The sequence below is a fragment of the Esox lucius genome, chromosome 7 (assembly GCF_011004845.1).
Source record: "Esox lucius isolate fEsoLuc1 chromosome 7, fEsoLuc1.pri, whole genome shotgun sequence".
Lineage (NCBI taxonomy): Eukaryota > Metazoa > Chordata > Actinopteri > Esociformes > Esocidae > Esox > Esox lucius.
Window position 1 is genome coordinate 20410789 of NC_047575.1, and position 19949 is coordinate 20430737.

General features: G+C 39.1%; 1 protein-coding gene across 8 annotated transcripts in view; it reads left to right on the top strand.

Moving 5' to 3' along the window:
- Nucleotides 1-6806: 6806 nt before the first annotated feature.
- The window catches only part of nlgn3b (neuroligin 3b), a 32781-nt gene continuing 19638 nt past the window's right edge, over nucleotides 6807-19949 (top strand). For 2 of the 8 annotated variants that reach the window (XM_029121288.2, XM_029121293.2), the window contains exons 1-5: nucleotides 6807-7028; nucleotides 11495-12156; nucleotides 15380-15430; nucleotides 16662-16811; nucleotides 17976-18161. In XM_029121288.2, the coding sequence (XP_028977121.1) occupies nucleotides 11682-12156; nucleotides 15380-15430; nucleotides 16662-16811; nucleotides 17976-18161 (862 nt within the window). In that variant the 5' untranslated portion in view covers nucleotides 6807-7028; nucleotides 11495-11681. The other 6 variants (XM_029121291.2, XM_029121289.2, XM_034293574.1 and 3 more) reach the window with 6 other exon arrangements.

Below are 19949 nucleotides of genomic sequence, written 5' to 3' on the forward strand. Positions count from 1 at the left end.
AAGTTCATTGTGTTTGCCAAGGTAAAGTAATGCTAATGACTATTTGGGGGAGTGTTATAGATATGTCTGATTTTAGGATAAATTGGCATGACTCCAAAAAATGATTGGAGTTTGTCCTCGTTAAAGAGACCTCCCAACATGTCGTGTTGTAGTCATATTAAGGAGTCTATCTTTAACAGAAGCTCCTAGCACACCTTCGTGCTATAGTGTCTTAAATAGTTATGGTATAATTAGTAGACAGGCTAGTTGGGAGGACGTTGAATCGTGTTGGTACGTAACTATGTTTTGTATTGTAACTTTATTACTTGATTGGAATAAATTGTGTTACTTTGGAATATAGATTACTACAGCATTCCTCGTTCATCTCCATACTCAAGCTCGTAGGGCTACTGGTAATAACACACACATAAGTAAGTCTAAGTGACCAGACTTGGAGTCCCTGAGTCCTGGAATTCTCAAAGCAGTTTGGTTAGGTCCAGGAACATATGACCTTAAAGTCATCCCTGAGTCATTGGGCATAATTAACTTTCTTTTAGACCCGGGAACACACGCCATTTTACTGTATGTTCGTGTTAAATTACCAACACCTTATGGGTGCTTATGAGAACTTAGAGATTTAGGCACATTCACAAACGTAAATCGAAGCGACCAGACTGATCATCTCTGAGTTCTGTGTTGCTACACCGTCCCTTGTCTTCTGGACTTAACTGATGAGGAACATTGAGGATAATGTAGGCCCTGAAACACATGAACTTTTAAATGTATGGCTTGTGACGAAAGATTAGCTACCTTTTCTAAGAACTTACAGCATATCATGATCTTTGAGGTTTGCGTATGTTTACAAACAATATGGAGTCAGATTATTTAAATATGTATATTTTTATTTACCACTTAGGTTATGTTCCCTCATTTCCCTAGCCGTCCCCCCGGTCACCTTTCCAACCTCTCTCCCATTTTACCCCCTCCCTACACAAGGAAGGACCCATCTGCCACTGAAGCTACCATGATGTTGAATGGTGGATGATGGTCTGGTAATTGTCCACTATGGTATTTTTACTTTTCAGTCCAATCTAGAACATTACTTTGATGATCTTGTCAACTTCACAAGTGAGTGTAGGGTCAGGACGTGAGTGGAAGCATGTGCACTTTGCAAACATGGTGTTATTGGCCGAAGGTCAGTCAGTGAATAAAATACGGCTAATCTTGCTAAGGTTATAGTGGAGGAGAAATCACCTCTGCTTGATACCGTAGAAACAGTCTAAATGTATCTTTGGGTACTGTTAGTACTGGTGTCAATCTGGCCAGTGGTTATTGTTCATGTTACACAAGCAGCTTGGGGCTGAACATGGCAAAGTGGCAACTACAACCATACATTGCAGCAATCTTCATCGCCACTAAAACAACTGTATCCCATGCGGAATCAAACAATCTTTCTGTAATGAACATACACAGGCACAAAAGTTATGTTTTCTTATTATACCAATTTTTTGTTGTCAGCAAACCAACATTGTTCATGCATATTTAAATGATGCAAAGGTTTCTGGGTTTTTATGTGTTTTTCCAACCATTGCATGTCAAACATTTGTGCTTACTTAAAAACAGCTGTCAGCATTGTTCAACATTGTTCATTTGGGATGTCCCACCCTTGACATACCCACCAAGAACACGACATATCCACACTAAATGTACATCTCACAGTCCCTACAGCATCTTTCACTGAAAACTACTGCAGTTTCTTAATTTCCTAGAATGCAAAGATGACCCATATCAAACAGGAACTGAAGATGGCCACAAAACAGACTTGGTAGAGCTTCACCAGGAAGATTACCTAATGTCTGGGGATGTCTATTGGTCACAGACTTCAGGCACATCATCAAATGCAAATAATTTGGAACCAAGTACTAAATGTTAAAACTTTACTTCTGGTCCTCAAAAATGTAGGGACTACATACAACCCTGTTTCTAAAAAAGTTGGGACACTGCATAAAATGTAAATAAAAACAGAATGCAATGATGTGCAAATAATTTAACATGTGTACAAATAGTACAAAGACAATAGTACAAAGACATATCAAATGTTGATACTGAGACATTTTATTGTTTTTGGAAAAATATATGCCCATTCTGAACACATTTAAAAAAAGTTGGGACAGGGGCATGTTTACCAGTGTATTGCATCACCTCTTCTTTTAAAAATACTCTGTATGCGTTTTGGAACTGAGACCAATTGCTGTAGTTTTGAAAGTAAAATGTATTCCCATTCTTACTTGATATAGGATTTCAGCTGCTCAACAGTTCAGGATCTCCTTTGTTTTATTTTTCGTTTCATAATGCTCCCAATGTTTTCAATGAGTGACAGGTCCGGACTGCAGGCAGGTCAGTTTAGTACCTGGACTCTTTTATTACAGAGCCAGGCTGTGGTAATATGTGCAGAATGTGGTTTGGCATTGTCTTGCTGTAATAAGCAAGGCCTTCCCCAAAAATATGTTGTCTGGATGACAACATATGTTGCTCCAAACCCTATTGTTCAGTATTGTTCACAAGTCACCCATTGTTTATATATGATTTCTTCTTTGAATGCTAAAGTTTGAATTTCCATTTGTGGATGCAGTGACATATTGTGTTTACAGACAATGGTTTTTGGAAGTGTTCCTGAGCCCATGCAGTGATGTCCACTACAGAATCGTGTGCGTTTTTAATGCAGTGCTCTCTGAGGGCACAAAGATCACGGCCACCCAATATTGTTATTTGGCCTTGTCCCCTGCGTACAGAGATTTCTCCTGACTCTCTGAATGTACAGTAGATGAGGAGATCCCCAAACACTTTACCAATTTACACTGAGAAACGTTATTCTTAAATGATTGAATTTTTTGCCCCGACAGTCATTCACAGAGTAACGAACCCCTCCCCATCTTTACTTCTGAAAGACTCTTTTATGCTCAGTCATGTTTCTGACCTGTTTCCAATGAACCTAAGTAGTCGTGAAATGTTCCATCAGTTTTGGTTTTTAAGCATTACACAACTTTTCCAGTCTTTTGTTGCCCTTGTCCTGGCTTTTTTGAAAAGTTTTGCTGGCAACACATTCAAAGTGGGCATATATTTTTCAAGAAACAATAAAACATTTTATAGGTTTTCTTTGTACTCTTTTCTATTTAAAATAGTGTTTGAATGATTTGCACATCATTGCATTCAGTTTTTCTTAACATTCTCCACAGCATCCCAACTTTTGGAAAATGGAGATTTGCAAAAAGGGCTTTTATTTCAACATTCTTCACGGTTGAAGGATGTAAATAACCTCAAATTCTGCACTTTCCCCTCCTAGTCATGGTTTATTTCAAATCCAGTGTGCTTGAGAGCAGTCAAAACAATGTGTCATTGTGCAAACCTGTGTCACTTTATAGGTCAGGTTTTAATAAAATAATCTCTGTATGGTGGCATAAGTCTATAATTCTGTATGTAATGGAGAGACAGACTGGCAAGGTTTTACACCAGTACATTTGGCATGACCTCCAGGCAGGTGCAGACTAATCTGGTGAACTCTTCCCCAGTTGAGGAATCCTATGCCTGGGTCTTACCCTGCATGCCATGGAACTACACTTCCCTTCTCCAAACACAAAGACCAGGCCCCGGATCTCTGCTACTGTCAATATTTTCTCAGCTGGAAACTGGCTAATGCCTTGCCAATGACCTTATTAACGTCTCCCATGGAAGACTTACTGCAAATTCTCACTCAACTAAGCCAAGCATGCCTACACATAACAGCCGACACCACAAGAGGGCACTAACGTCTCAAAAAACCTTGTGGGCCCAGTTCTCTCTGTCTCTCTCTGCCTTCTCTCAGCCACAGTCAGGGCCAATCTCTTGTCTCAAACTTTGCCACTGCCTCAGTATGTTGGCCATTAAAATGTACACTACCGTTACAACATTTGGTGCACTCTAATGTATTTGTCCTCTTGCTCTGTTTTGCACTAGGGCCTCCCACACCTCTTTCTATTCTGGTTAGAGACAGTTTGCACGATTCTGTGAAAGGAGTAGTAAACAATCTTGAACCCACAGACACTGATACTGAAGATACTGAACTAGTGTAATGAAGGCCAGTTTTATTGCTTCTTTAATCAGCACAACAGTTTTCACCTGTGCTAACATAATAAGGGTTTTCTAATGATCAATTAGGATTTTAAAATGATTACCTTGGATCAGCAAACACAACATACCATTGGAACACAGGACTGATGGCTGCTGATAATGGGCCTCTGTACCCCTATGGAGATATTCCATAACAATATTAGTCATTTACAACATTAACAATGTCTACGCTGTGTTTCTGATCAATTTGTAGATTTTTTAATGGACAAAAACAATTGTTTCTATTGAAAATAATGACATTTTTAAGTGACCCCAAAATTAGAATGGTAGCGTATATGCTCACACAACCTCATAACTTAAATAGATTTTTAGAAAACAGAACAAAGGATTAAAGTTTTGCCCATAAATTACAGGTTCAGGAACCATCTAACACCATGTAGAAAAAAGTTAAATTATCCTTGAACCTAACCAAGAGCACACATTGAGTGAATTTACAGATTATATTGGCAAAATTTAATGTCTCTGGACAGGTTTGGAAAAATTACTCTATGCCATGCCCCCCAACATAGACAAACCAGAATTTTTGGCATGTTTTGTCATTTTTACAAAAAGCATTTACAGTATCTCACCATGTGAGTACACCCCTCACATTTTTGTAAATATTTGATTATATCTTTACATATGACAACACTTTGCTACAATGTAAAGTAATGAGTTTACAGCTTGTATAACACACAGCCCAAAGTGTCCCAAAGTGTCAATATTTTGTGTGGCCACCATTATTTTCCAACACTGCCTTAACCCTCTTGGGCATGGAGTTCACCAGAGCTTCACAGGTTGCCACTGGAGTCCTCTTCCACTCCTCCATGATGACATCACGGAGCTGATGGATGTTAGAGACCTTGCACTCCTCCACCTTCTGTTTGAGAATGCCCCACAGATGCTCAATAGGGTTTAGGTCTGGAGACATGCTTGGCCAGTCCATCACCTTTACCCTCAGCTTCTTTAGCTTAGGCAGTGGTCGTCTTGGAGGTGTGTTTGGGGTCGTTATCATGTTGGAATATTGCCCTGCGACCCAGTCTCCAAAGGGAAGGGATCATGCTCTGCTTCAGTATGTCACAGTACATGTTGGCATTCATGGTTTCCTCAATGAACTGTAGCACCCCAGTGCCGGCAGCACTCATGCAGCCCCAGACCATGACACTCCCACCACCATGCTTGAATGTAGGCAAGACACACTTGTCTTTGTACTCCTCACCTGGTTGCCTCCACACACGCTTGACACCATCTGAACCAAATAAGGTCATCTTGGTCTCATCAGACCACAGGACATGGTTCCAGTGATCCATGTCCTTAGTCTGCTTGTCTTCAGCAAAAGGCTTCCTTCTGGGACAACAGCCATGCAGACCAATTTAATGCAGTGTGCGGCATATGGTCTGAGCACTGATAGGCTGAACCCCCACCCCTTCAACCTCTGCACCAATGCTGGCAGCACTCATACATCTAATTCCCAAAGACAACCTCTGGATATGACGCTGAGCATGTGCACTCAACTTCTTTGGTCGACCATGTTCTGAGTGGAACCTGTCCTGTTGAACCGCTGTATGATCTTGGCCACCGTGCTGCAGCTCAGTTTGAGGGTCTTCAGGTAATCTTCTTATAGCCCAGGCCATCTTTATGTAGAGCAACAATTCTTTTTTTCAGATAGCCAGAGAGTTCTTTGCCATGAGGTGCCATGTTGACCTTCCAGTGACCAGTATGAGGGAGTATGAGAACGATAACACCAAATTTAACACACCTGCTCCCCATTCACACCTGAGACCTTGTAACACTAACAAATCACATGACACCAGGGAGGTAAAATGGCTAATTGGGCCCAATTTGGACATTTTCACTTAGGGGTGTACTCACTTTTGTTGCCAGTGGTTTAGACATTAATGGCTGTGTGTTGAGTGAGGGACAGCAAATTTACACTGTTATACAAGCTGTACACTCAATACTTTACATTGTAGAAAAGTGTCATTTCCTCAGTGTTGTCACATGAAAAGGTATAATCAAATATTTGCAATAATGTGAGGGGTGTACTCACTGTAAGTTGACTATTTTCAAATTTGGGGTAGGATGTTTTACTTTGAGTTTCATTGTGGTGGACTCAAATGTATTATGATGTGAAATCCTATTGGGAGAATAGCAACCCACTTGATTGGAAGCACTATGATATTCACCATTGACTAGGCAACATATATTTGACACATATATTTTGATGTTGTAATTGAGAAATCCAATTAAAGGCTCGTGTCTGTAGACTATTCATTAAAATAAAATCAATTCAAGCATTGATAGGATTTTAGCTGATTATTTTCTAATGATTTCCATTGGATTGTCAGAAAGACACAGCTGATTATTTAAATAACATGATGAGCATTGGTATTGCTTATCATGCATATAGCATAGCCAACATGTATACCCTAATATTTGAATTTTAAATGAGATGAGTCTACGTCTCTCATTAGGCCTAAAAGGGACCCAGAAATAACAATAGCTCTCGGCTAGGCTACCTGATGCGTTAGGTAACCTGGCTAATCATAATGATATATGTTTAATTTGATTGGACCATGTTACAAATAGGCCTACATTCCTTTTTTTATTTTCTGCCTGTTTGTCAGCTCACGCTGCGCGTATCCCCATCGTTGCCTAGAAACGCGTAAGGCAGTGGGCGCTCCTGACCTTGCCTCCGTGAACGAGCTGCTCGCTCACACAATGACAGAGATAAGATATTAATTTAAATAAAGACAAAATACAACATGTGAATTGAAATCAGATTTTTTCCAATAGATTTAAAAACAATAGAAATGTATAAACGTGATCATTATTGCAGTGCCATGAAAACGAAATGATATGGAGAAGAGAAAGACAGGGATGAAGAGCCTCCGTCAGAGCAGGTAAGTCGAAAATTCGCTTTTCCATGAGATGAAGGTTTGGCAAATTCTTACTACACATTATGAAAACACGTAGCAAAATCTGAGCTATTCATTTTATAGTATGATGTTATTTAATTATAGTAGGCATCTATATTTTAAACTGAGGTATTTTAACATAGGCTATATTGGTGATAGGCTTTTTAGATGTTTTGCGTGTGTTAATTTACGTTAAACAGTTGCGCTGTTTTTTGGCTTATCTATCGCATTCTTCTTGGTGTTTGTTGTGGGTTTTGGAGGAGCGTGGTGACTTGGTCTTTTGTGTGAACGTCTGGTTTTCAGTGTCTTCATCACTCTGAAATTTTAACGCATCGTTGCCTACATGACGGTGATTCGATGCCACCAGCTCACCTTGAAAGAGGTGTTCTCTGGCATTATCATCATATTGCCAAGAAACGGTGCATGCTATAGTTTATACAGTGAAACAAGTTAGACTAATCGAACGAATTGGAAGGATTATTACTGATTAAATTGCAAGGACGCTGGATTTGGCTTGCTCCTTGCATGCCTCAGAGGGGAGAGACAGCTTTGCGTCGCACTCCCGTAGCCTATCTTTCAACCATCCCCATTTTGCCAATGGTCACAGACTGCTACCTTGGAGTCTGTATATATTACAGTTGGAATTTGTAATTACCAATTTAGGCGAGATGTCAAATCAGGTTAACTGTGACCAATTAGACTCCCCGTGTATAGAGTAATTACGAGTTGTCATTTAGATTGTGGTTGTAATAAGTGTTATCCCAGCCTATTCGGCTACTCATATCATTACATTTGTCTGGGCCTGTCGCCGCAATAACGGCCCTAAACCATACCGTTTTTTTCCAAATTAATTCACGTACATTTGTGAATTAATTTGTTGCCCAGTTTTGGCCCATCATTGCAACATTTGCAGCCTCCATTCATGGTGTTAACACACCTGTGGTAAGTGTAACTGTGGTTAATTGTTTGCATGTGGCATATATTAACTTTTACAAATGCAGGGTTTTCAAAGTGAGGCCCGCCTCCCCAGGAGGGTGCCAGAGAGCTTCAGGTGAGGTGTGAATGAAATTAGAAAGCAGTTTTCTTTTCTTTTTTGAAAAACTCAAATTCTAAAACCCAAGCCAATCTGTTCTCTTATAATGAGTATATATCATATAAACTGTAGAAACATGTTGTATTTATTATTTAATGACATTGTCATTCCTTCCCGATTTAGATACAGCCAGCAGCATTAGAAAGATGAATTTTCAATAGTTTTACATAATGTTACTTTACAGTTTTTGACTGCTAGATGAAGTCAGCCTGTCTTTGCTTATTAGCTGGACTGAATTGGACTGAATTTAGGCTACACAGGACTGGCGATGATCGGTCCAAATGTTGCCTACAATACAAATATATTAGCAATTTTATAGATTTCATAGTCTTCGTACATTCTTCAAAAGAATATGCATCCCGTTGGGGAAAACTGTAGAATAAAATGGAGAAATCACAGTAGGCCTTAATGCTTACAAATTGGCAGGAGTCAGTGCTCAATAGGGGAGAGAATTTGGTCCAGACCCTCTTTGCCACAAGCCAGTCAAGTTGTCTCAATGTACTCTGAAGGTTGGCACGCTCTCAGACTTTGAAAACCACTGCATTAAACCGCGAGGGGGATTTTTGCTGTTCGTGTACGATCGGTCAGAAGATCGCTACATGCCAAATGGCTTAAGGTTCAGACATACTTTACGGAGCCAAAAGAGCATCAACGCACCGTAGTGTTGTTTTTCATCATAAAATCGGCAGGGCATATCCTGTTCAAGATATGTGCTATGCGGAGTTAACCCTAACCTTAAATCCTAACCCAATAAAAAAAGGTAGCAGACAACTAGATATAGGCCTATATAAACAACTCAGATCTGGAAGTAAAAATACCCTCAGTACAACCAAAAGAGCCATAGGGACATTGGGTTTAAGCTACACACACACTCCCCCTATAGCCCCATCTAGTGGATGTTTTGCTACTAGGCAGACTACAACTTTGGGTGACACTCAACAACCTAAAAAGGTGTTTTATAAACAGCGGACATAAAATCAAGACTCCACCCCTTTGCACCTACGTAGGTAGATCTATGCCGGTGAAGTATATCTGAGCCTTAACGCGTAGCACACGTACGTGTAGATTTACCGCGTAGCCTTAACGCGTAGCTATCGTTACAGTAGTGCGTAGCCATTGCCTCTCAGACAATTGTAGTCAAGTTTGCCAAAATGAAACCAAAAATAAAGACATATATAACTCATTAAACCACATTGACTCGTCGACTGCCCTTTCATTGAGACAACTGAAGCTAGTGTGGCTAATCAAAGTTGTGAGTCCCCAAAAAAGAATGTACTCTGCTTCTGTCTCAAATCATTTGGACCAACGTATGCAGCACCAAGGAGATTCTTTATAGTTCAGAAGACGAACATGATCCTGTATAGAAACTAGTTTTCACTGAGCTCTTCACATTCAGTTTTAAAACAGTCGGCCTCACTTGGTAAATGATTTCCTTTTAGCATAGTGTAGCTGGTGTTAAATGGTTACTCAATTAGCCAAGTAGCCAGTGTGGCTCTGCTAAGATGTGTCATGAGTCAGTGTTTTTAGATGACCGCTGGTTCGGCGGAAACTGGAGTATGCTAATAGTATTTTCAATAGTATGTAGACATGCTGAAATGTCTATTTGCTTCAGGACAGTGTTTAAACAGATGGCTTGATTGACTCCATTTTGTAAATACAGTACATTTATTTTTTAAATGCAACTTTCCAGACCTCCAAGGTATTGGAATATTTGGAGGTGGGTTCATCTAGAGGAATCTAATCACTGCCTAAGTTATTTTAGTATTTTGTGAATCAACAACCCACATTGCTTGAACTGTTGTGCAGAAAATATGACACATTGTGGATGTGTTAAATTGTAGACTTTCTCCTCGTGTCAGTATTTTTAAAGTGATGTATTTTTTTAATCCAGGCAAATATGCTAACTTCCACAGCATTTCACAAACAGTATATGAGACTGTGGGTTGTAATCTATTAATTCACGTTCATTTCTCTTCATGAATTCTCTTTCATCTCTGCTACTGGTCTACACACAATCTTATGTGTTGAGGGAACTCACATTGCATGACGTCCTGATTATTAACTTTAAACATCTCAAAGAATGAGCATCCAAGGCTTACTTTTACATCTAGCCTTTTTTCTATGTCCATTCTTCATGCGACATATGCAATTTGAAAAAAATAAGAGAAACCTTATTGGTGATAAAATGACACCATAGAAACGTTATGTCATGTTTTCTACCATCCACTCATCAAGTCATGGGCAAACTTGGAGGCTAGATCATTTCATTGAAAATAGATACATCTCATGCTTTCGTTAGAGGCCTTTGAGATATTCAAGTTTTTTGGATAGAATTAATAATGTCAAATCCCCCCCCAAAGAGTATGGTTGACTTTCAGCCACTTCAGTATGGTGGTGTATCATCTTAATGCTAAGGAAATTGATTTAGGAAAACAAGCTGGTTCTTGCATCTTCTTTGAGTCATTCATATTGACAAGCAAGTACCCAGCCTGATGACCCAGGAGACTCATTACTCTCTGTTTCTGTGGCCTGTGGTTTTGCAATACTGTTGTGGCACTCTTTTCATTTGTGTTTAGCCTACAATCTTTACTGAAGGATTTTATGGTTTACTGCTTTCATTTTTACCCGAAGGGTTGTTGTTGCCATGAAGTTGTGGATCTATACTACACACACACAGATATTTGCATAGAAACAGTCCTTATAGTACTCTGTGTTTCTCTCACAGCTTATCATTCTTCCAGTCAAACATGTCATCATGGTTGTTATCGCATGCTGTGAAACATTATTAACGAAAGGGCTTTTTTTCTCATTTTTGTCTACATTTTCAGATTCCTCTGCTTTTGAGAACTTACAGTAAAGCCCTCACTTCCAGATACATTGCAAGGAAACATAGCATTAAGTTTACATCAATGAAAATAATTTTCTAGATGGTGATGTTAGCCAACATGAAAGTTGTTTGGACTGCAAATAACAGAAAATGATATTGTCTGTTTATGGAGTATGTATGTATATAGTAATATTTCCATATTTTTATATTCACATTATGCTATACAAACAACACTGCAAGTCACTAACCACTGTAGTATGTTTAAATGGTCCTTTGAGTTCTCCCAAGCGATAAGTTTGTTTTGAAATCATTTGTGTGGGTTGTTTACAGGAAAACAATAAACCTATGTAAGCATACAGAAGAGGTGCTACACGTTTACTATATATTTAGAAAGTCCCAGTTATCAAATAATCTGGCAACACAGTCGCTTCCGAATACTCAAGGGCATTGCGTAAAGCAACCCACAATTTATTTGCTGATACACTTATTTTGGTGTTTGATCACCTAACCATCTGTCTCTCTTGTTTGCAGCTCTGGATTCTGAACAGCAATGAGAGTTGAATGAATATCTGGCCTTTGTTCATTTGTTTTCAGTAACCATTGAAGCCCAGGGCAGATTGAAGGATGCCTGGTTGAGTGGAATACAATAGGGCATAGCAGTTCAGAAGTCACTCGAGTGTACACTGGTGTTGTCCAGGAGCACTCCCCCGCCCAGACCATGTGGTTGGAAGAGTTAAGGCACAATCTGTTGCCTGCACACCTATCAAATCAGCGAGGAACCGCAACCCACCGTGTTCTTTTGCTGTGGATGTTATGTTCCTGCTGGCAGTTCACAGTGGGCACCAGCCAGAACTTCAACCCAACTGTGAACACCCAGTTTGGGAAGTTGAGGGGCCTTCGGGTTGCAGTGCCAGGTGAAGTCCTAAAGCCTGTTGATCAGTACCTTGGGGTACCGTATGCTGCCCCTCCCATCGGGGAGAAGCGATTCATGCCCCCAGAGCAGCCCTCCTCCTGGTCAGGGATCAAGAATGCTACCCACTTTACGCCTGTATGCCCTCAGAACATTCGCAACACAGTGCCTGAGATTATGATGCCCATATGGTTCACCTATAACCTGGACACGGTGGCCAACTACATTCAGGATCAGAACGAAGACTGTTTGTATTTAAACATCTATGTCCCAACGGAGGCTGGTGAGTGGAATGGCTCAAATGGACCAAAGGCTCAGTACATGTCATTTACTGTATATTTGCTGTCACCTTGTGCTCAAGATGTTTTGATCATGTAGCAGTTGTCATTGTTTGTTACATTGGTGTCAGATTGCTTTCCCATCCAGAGTTACGTCAACCGCTCATTTTCACTCCCTTCCTTGTGTGGGGAAAATGCATTCACACACTTATAGAAAAACTATTAATGTGTCAGACATCTAATAATTTAAAGTCAGAACATTGCAGACATCATGGCCTAACTTAACTGCTGGCAATTGGTAAATAGTTGTAATAAATCAGAAAGAAATGTTGTTCGGCTAGGGACGTTTTTAGATTTGTCCACTGGAGGCCTTTTGTTTACAATGTGGGAGCCTCAACAGTGTGTGCATCTAAGATGCAATACATTTCTACAGTAAGCTATGGACCTGTAGATCAATATTAGCTGGACAAATTCTTTATCTCAAGAGAACACTATTGTTATTGATAAACACATATCTGTTCCCTAATTTATTGTTATCGCTCACACAAAATACACACTGAATCTGAAAATGTACTCCTTGTGAATTCATTATGATTATTATTTTAGAAATATTTCTAACCCACCATGTCACTTATTTAGTACATTCATAGAGAAAGGGGAACCCTTTGGTTCTTTAGTTTGCTCCATGGTGGAATTGGTGCTATGTGGAACCCTTTACATGAAACACTCAATGTTTTGTTCTTCAAAGAACATAGTGGTTAGGCTGAAGGAATTAACAACCAAAGCACTGTGAAATTGGAACATTTTTATTTTAATTTTTTTTGTGAAAGCCTCATCATTCAGAATGACAGCAAGGGTGGGGAACATGGTATACTTAGACTACCTCGGTCAATGAATCTGAAGCAACTTTCTCAATGGGTGCAATGAATCCAACTACTAACAGATTTAATTAGTTTAGGAAACAGTATCTGTTTAGAAAACTTTTATTTGCCTCCCGAAAACCCCTATTGCCTTCAAAAGAATAGTCAAAGAACCTTCTCTTTGCGATTTCTTTTAAACAGTGAAGGTTTTAACCTCTTACTGAGGTGGTCTAAATAAATTGTCTAGTTAGCTTATTAAACTGTACCCTGGGGTGACTATTCAGAGATGCTGAGTGAGTCAATATTCCCCTCCAGTAATTCCCCAACATCCTGTCAACATTTCTGGAGCAGATATACCAATCTCTCTTTAGAGACTCCTTTACTGCAGCAGAATAAAATACAGCATCTCTTGGTGGCCCCATGGGTATTTTCATACCTGAAGAATTATGAAACATTATTTAACATGAAAAAATAAAGAAGACACTAGTTTAAACAGGCTCAAAGCCAGCCTAATCACCAGTTGAGGTCTTTCTGTTGTTACAGGGTCACCAGACCATTCATCCTCACCTGTGCACTCCGCTAGGGGAAGCCATCATCTTGTTATGGAGAAAGTCTATATATACAGACTGGTAAAATATATCTGATACATTTTTGGAGTGCATGTTTAGAGGATGCTACGGAATCAGTAGAGGGGAATACTAACCCACTGAGTATCTCTGAATATTCATGTATGTGTAGAGTTCAACAAACAAACTAAGCATTTGGTTATATTTTCTTGGATGTGTAGTAATATGTAATATTGAGATTCAAGCTTTTTACACATTTAAACTCTATACGTGGCATGATACAGGTGTCTTTGTTTTAAGCCCATAATCATGTGTGAGGTGAATACCTTTGCTTTGAACAAGATTTGTTGGACGAGTACTACGAAATGCTATGTGTGACTGATTTAGCACATTGCATTAAAGGGTAGAACATGTCCAAACCTTTCATGGCAGAACCCTGTCTCTCAGCACATAACCTTTCATGGTAGAACCCTGTCTCTCAGCACATGGCCTTTCATCGTAGAACCCTGTCTCACAGCACATGGCCTTTCATGGTAGAACCCTGTCTCACAGCACATGGCCTTTCATCGTAGAACCCTGTCTCACAGCACATGGCCTTTCATGGTAGAACCCTGTCTCACAGCACATGGCCTTTCATCGTAGAACCCTGTCTCACAGCACATGGCCTTTTCAGAACATTATTTTCTGAAAATGTGCCTGAGCTAATGTGGATCTGATTCAGCAAATTTTCAGAGCTTTCTGTTATTTTATTTTTCTAGTATTTATTGAAATTTAACGGTCGAAATAATATACAAGGGATGTGCTATAAAACCCAACATTAAAATACATCAATGTACTAAAGAAAAAATATACAGATGGATGACAAATGAATGGAAAAAGTCTCTTGCCATTTTGATCCAAAATCGAGGTCAACTGGGCCTGCGCACCATTTTTATACATGCCAAAGAGCATAACAAGATGTTAACTGATAAATTCTTTCATGCAGTACACCTGTATGGAAGCCTTTGCATTTGTTATGTTCTCTCAACTCATTCAGATTTTTCCTTTAATTTGTCAGTAACATTTGTTAACTAACAAAATAATTTTATGAAGCATCAGGATTTCAGAGTGAATTCAAAACAAAGGGTCAGTGTTGTCTTCAAAAATGAAACTAAGATAAAAGGTAGTAGACTCAAAATGTTAGTCAGTAGAAACAAATAAATGGTAGACAGTACAGACTAATAAATGTTAGTCAATGAAGGCTAATACATTTTAGTGGGTAGAGATTAATAAATGATACACAGTAGAGACTACACCCTGATTGTAAGTAGAGACTAATACCTGCTAGACACTAAAGAATAATAAATGTTAGTCACAGGTGTGTTTGTGTGTTCAAGTGTGTGTGGTCTGAGATTAGGCAGTTCCGAAAAATTAGGTAATTTCACACAATAACATCTACATCGACATTTTTATGCAATATATTTTTTTATTCGTACACAATTTTTATTTATTTCTACTGAATAACCATCTATAAACAAAACCCATATTGACTTCAAAAGACTATTTTGTCCACTATGTAAATTATCATTTATTCATAACAAATTAGGAAAAAGAGAATACATCATACTTCTTCCCTCACATAATGCATAATCTGTGTTTACTGGTAAAAAAAATAAAACTGACAACCATTTTACTGGAATAGCAATTAAAAAAAATATATGGGCATGGATTGGATATCACAATTTTCCTTCTTTGGTAGTCAATCATGCTATTTTTGAATTCTCTGTACTTTCTTGTTTTTTCCTTCCTCCTGTGAATCCTAGGAGCCCAAAGCAAGAGTCAAGGAGCGGATTTATCTCATGGTGACAGTGAAGGTATTTTAGGTGTTCAAAGAATGCATGAATAATCTTTTTTCTATCTTTTTTTTATATTCACACTTTCATCTTCAATTATATACCTCAGAAGTGGTTACATTTTAGTTTATTCGTAGGCATACCAAGTTAATGATATTGTAAGACACTTGATTCTCAGTTCTTTAGCTGTTTCAATCAAAAGAATTTGATCTGGACATACATATTGTATTTGCAGTATGTTTTCTGTCATGGAATTTTTGGGGGGAGACTGAGTACTGATTTTGCCACCTAACTGCTCGCCCGAAGACACATTTAAGTATACTGGGAAATTTCTCAGTGATCCCAAATGTACTCAACCTTTTAATGTTTTAGTACTATTGAAAAGAAGTGTAACACAAAGTATTTTTCCTGTTTTGACAAGTTACAATGTTTTAACTTAGGAATAACATGCAGTGCTGTCTGTTACCAACTAAATGATATCTCAGCATCTCCTGCACTACCTCTGTGTGTCTCATGGGAAGACTGTACGAGGAACTCATGAGGATGAAGCTATTACTATTCACTACATACCCTCCTGTTCAGAAGATTGACTGTGATGTAGGGGAAGGGTGTCTTTATGTTATGGCAAATCATGCCTCACTCACATTGACCTTACAATTGAGGTCATTATCTTTATTCTAATGAACAAACTATATCTTGTTGTTGTTGATTTAGATGCAAAGAAAATCAGGACATACAATATAATAATAATAAATTACCTTTGTAAAGCATTTTCTCAATTCCGAGACCCTAAAGAAAATAATACTCTCTTACCACTAACAAATATTATTATAAGAAATGCACAGAAACCACCTACCAGAATAAGCATTCTCTGTTGACCACAGTGAGTGCATAACGTATGACCAGATACTAGGTGTCTAGAACATTGATAATAATAGAATAATAATATACACCTCTAAATACAGTACATAGCAACAACAAAAAACGACTTCATAGTAGCCAGGCCTATTTGATGACTATCTGTGCTTTGCATTCTTGTCTCCATTGGTGTGTCACAACCGCGGCCCTAGTAATCACCCAACCACATCTGCTGAAATCAATGCCATTACCTTGAGCTTACCTTCAGATTTGGTGTTGTATATGTCGCTGTGTCTACTTTCTGGGAGGGGCTACAGCACTCCGATGTTGCATTGCGTTACCTTGCTGGCAAAGTTTTACAGTGCGAAGCGTAAATGTCTGATTCTCTCCTCAGACATTCGCGACACTGAGGCCAGGCCTGTGATGGTCTACATCCATGGAGGATCCTACATGGAGGGAACCGGGAACGTGATTGACGGGAGTGTGCTGGCCAGCTATGGGAATGTCATTGTCATCACTCTCAACTACAGGGTGGGAGTACTAGGTGATGGGATTCTCTTGCTCTCTCTGACACCACATGCAGGACTGTGGATTGTGACATGTTCCCGATAATGTTAATCTCACCATATCCTCTGTATCCTGTTCATATTTGATTCAACATTCAACTTAATTTCACCAGAGCTTTTCAGTTTTCAAACATGAATTCCTTTGTTACATTTCTATTACTTGCTATCTGACACATTTTCTCCTGTTCCGCAATGTATAATTCCATGATGCAAAGAAAATGTATTTATATTATATCAATGTGACATGCAAAAAAATCTGTGTTCTCAGTTTGAGGGCAATGGTTATGGATATTCATGACCTTCTACTTGATGTATACAAGCTACAATATTCCAAAACACTGTTTGAATTACTCTTCATCTTTTTTTGTTAAATATATCTAACCTGCAGAGACATTGAAAGCTTTTGGCAAGCTTAGAAAACTGATTTAAATAAAAAGGGATGGAGGAGTCACAGCCAAGGTCAGAACTCTTTCTTATAGGAGTGACATCACAGCTGTAACACTTCATCTATCTCCAGGCAAGGGGCGGAAAGGGCCTGCCCCCATCTCCATGATTGATACTGGTGCTCTCTCGGCTCTGCCTCTATACCTAGAGTATACTGGAGAAATGCCTCTATACACACAGCATAGTAAAGAAATGGTTCTATACAGAGCATGCAGGTGAAATGACTCTATGTACAGAGCATAATGGAGAAATGCATCTAATTCCAGAGCATGCTGGTGAAATGCCTCTATGTACAGAGCATAATGGAAAAATGCATCTAATTCTAGAGCATGCAGGTGAAATGCTTCTATGAGTGGAGTTTTGCGGAAAAATTTATCAATATCCAGAACATGCAGGTGAAATTCCTCTAAATACAGACCATACTGAAGAAACGCCTGTATACACACAGCATAGTATAGAATAGCCTCTTAACACACGGTATCCTGGAGAAAAGGACAGGTTGTAACGTCAGGAGCTGTGCATAGAAAGTGTCCTGATGGGAAGGTTCAGTGGGGTCCTGAACAGCAGAGGGTTGTGTGTGGAGGTGGATGAGAATTATGTACTGAGCCTGGTATTTAACCTTCTCTTGTATGGTGAGTCACAAAAGTGTCAGACAAAAGTACAAAAATACACTCAATATACACATCTGTATATTTCAGGGTTCCTCAGTACAGGTGACCAGGCAGCTAAGGGAAACTATGGACTCCTGGACCAGATCCAAGCCTTGCGTTGGATCAGCAAGAACATTGGCTATTTTGGAGGAGACCCGGGTCGAATCACAGTCTTCGGATCAGGGATCGGTGCGTCCTGTGTCAGCCTGCTAACACTGTCCCACCACTCAGAGGGTAAGACTGAGCCACCCTGGAGACACAGAGCTGCTGTTGGGTAGTCACTATTGAATTTCACATTATGGACACAAAAAGCAATGTTTGAATATAAGGAATTGCACCTTTGACATTTGGTACACCTATCCTAATATCGCCCTGCCGTGTTTTGCACTCATTCCCAGTAAGGCTTTAGGTGTTGATTAGCCAACCAGTTTGGGCTTACATCAGTCATTTAACTACTGCTGGCATCAACCTATCAGTTAATAAGTTTGAGAGCACAGGGAATGTTTTTTGGTCTTTTAGAGTTTTTTGGTCTTTCAGAATTTTACTAGCTGATATTAATACAGCTGGGATGATGACAATGAAATGTGTTCAACGAGAACCTACGGGCACTTGGTTTCAACAGAGTGAGACACATTTGAATCGCACAGGGTTAAACAGCTGCTGAGCAACATCTGTATCTGATAGCCCCCGTGAGGTCCCTGGAACAAAGAATCAGTTTTCAAACTATGTGAGGTTGAACTTAGCAATTTGCATTTGGAGCTCATTACACTGATACCATTTGTCAAAATACTTTTAGTCAGTTGACAAATATCCCTATCTGACAGAATACTGTTTTTCACAGCCAGACACAAATGTGAAACTGAGCTGAATCGAATAACACACTCACAATTACACTTTTGAGTTATGTATAATCTATTATTCTGTATTTATGTTTTCAGCTGGTTGACTCATAGAATGGCTGAATGCCACCTTATAAGATATATTTCAAGCAATTAAGGCCCACATATATATTTGTCTAATACAGTGGATCTCAAACGTATTCACCCCCTTTCACTTTTCATCATTTTATTGTCAGAACATGAAATCAAAATGGATTTAATACTTGTTTGTCACTGATCACTACAAATCAGAAAAGGAACCAGACAAGCCTAGTTCAGCCAGCCCGCAATTAAAAGTGAAAAGTGCTGTTGTCCTCACAGGATCCAAACCCGGGTCACCCACGTGAGTGATTGTGTCTTTTGCCCCTACACAACAATGCTATACATTTGCTCAATGTCGGTATTGCATCTTGACATTAGAAAATGTTGTCTTGCATTAACACCATGCCAAGTTTGACTATTTCGCTAGACACCATTAAGCAGTGTTAAACTGACTAACATTAAAAGAATTGAGCAATTGCTAGCAAGACTGAAGATGAACTTTACACTGTTAAAGCTATTTCATTTAATGGCACAAAAACATTTGTTTTTCTTTTATTTGTGAATGACATTGATACAGTAGCTATCAATATAGGTGATGATATCTGACTTTTTCGTCAAGTGAAAAGACAAGAGAATCGTGGAAACACTTACTCTTTTACAGCTCCAGGGGTTTTGATCTAGCCTATATTACCCCAAAAAGCATGGACGGATGCGTACTTCAAAAATCCACCAGAAATAGTTGCAATATAACCTTGAACAGTTTCATGTTAGGCTTACTGTAACACAGTTACTGAAGGTTGTAGCCAATTAAGTTTTTGTCTATCTGGAACAAATCCTAATGCATAATTTGCTTTAATGATTCAAACACGGGACCTATAGGTTACAGGTCTGCGTCTCTAACCACTACGCTATTTTACAAATGGTGGTCAGTGGGTCACTCTCACTCAGTAAGACATTTGCTCTTCTTGGCCGGCTCTGCTTACACGGTCCGGCAAAAAGTAAATAATGTTTGAAAAATAAAATCTAAATGTTTTTCAGAATTAATTACAAATAGTCTGTATTTGGTAGATGCACCTCTGACAGCAATTACAGCCATTAATCT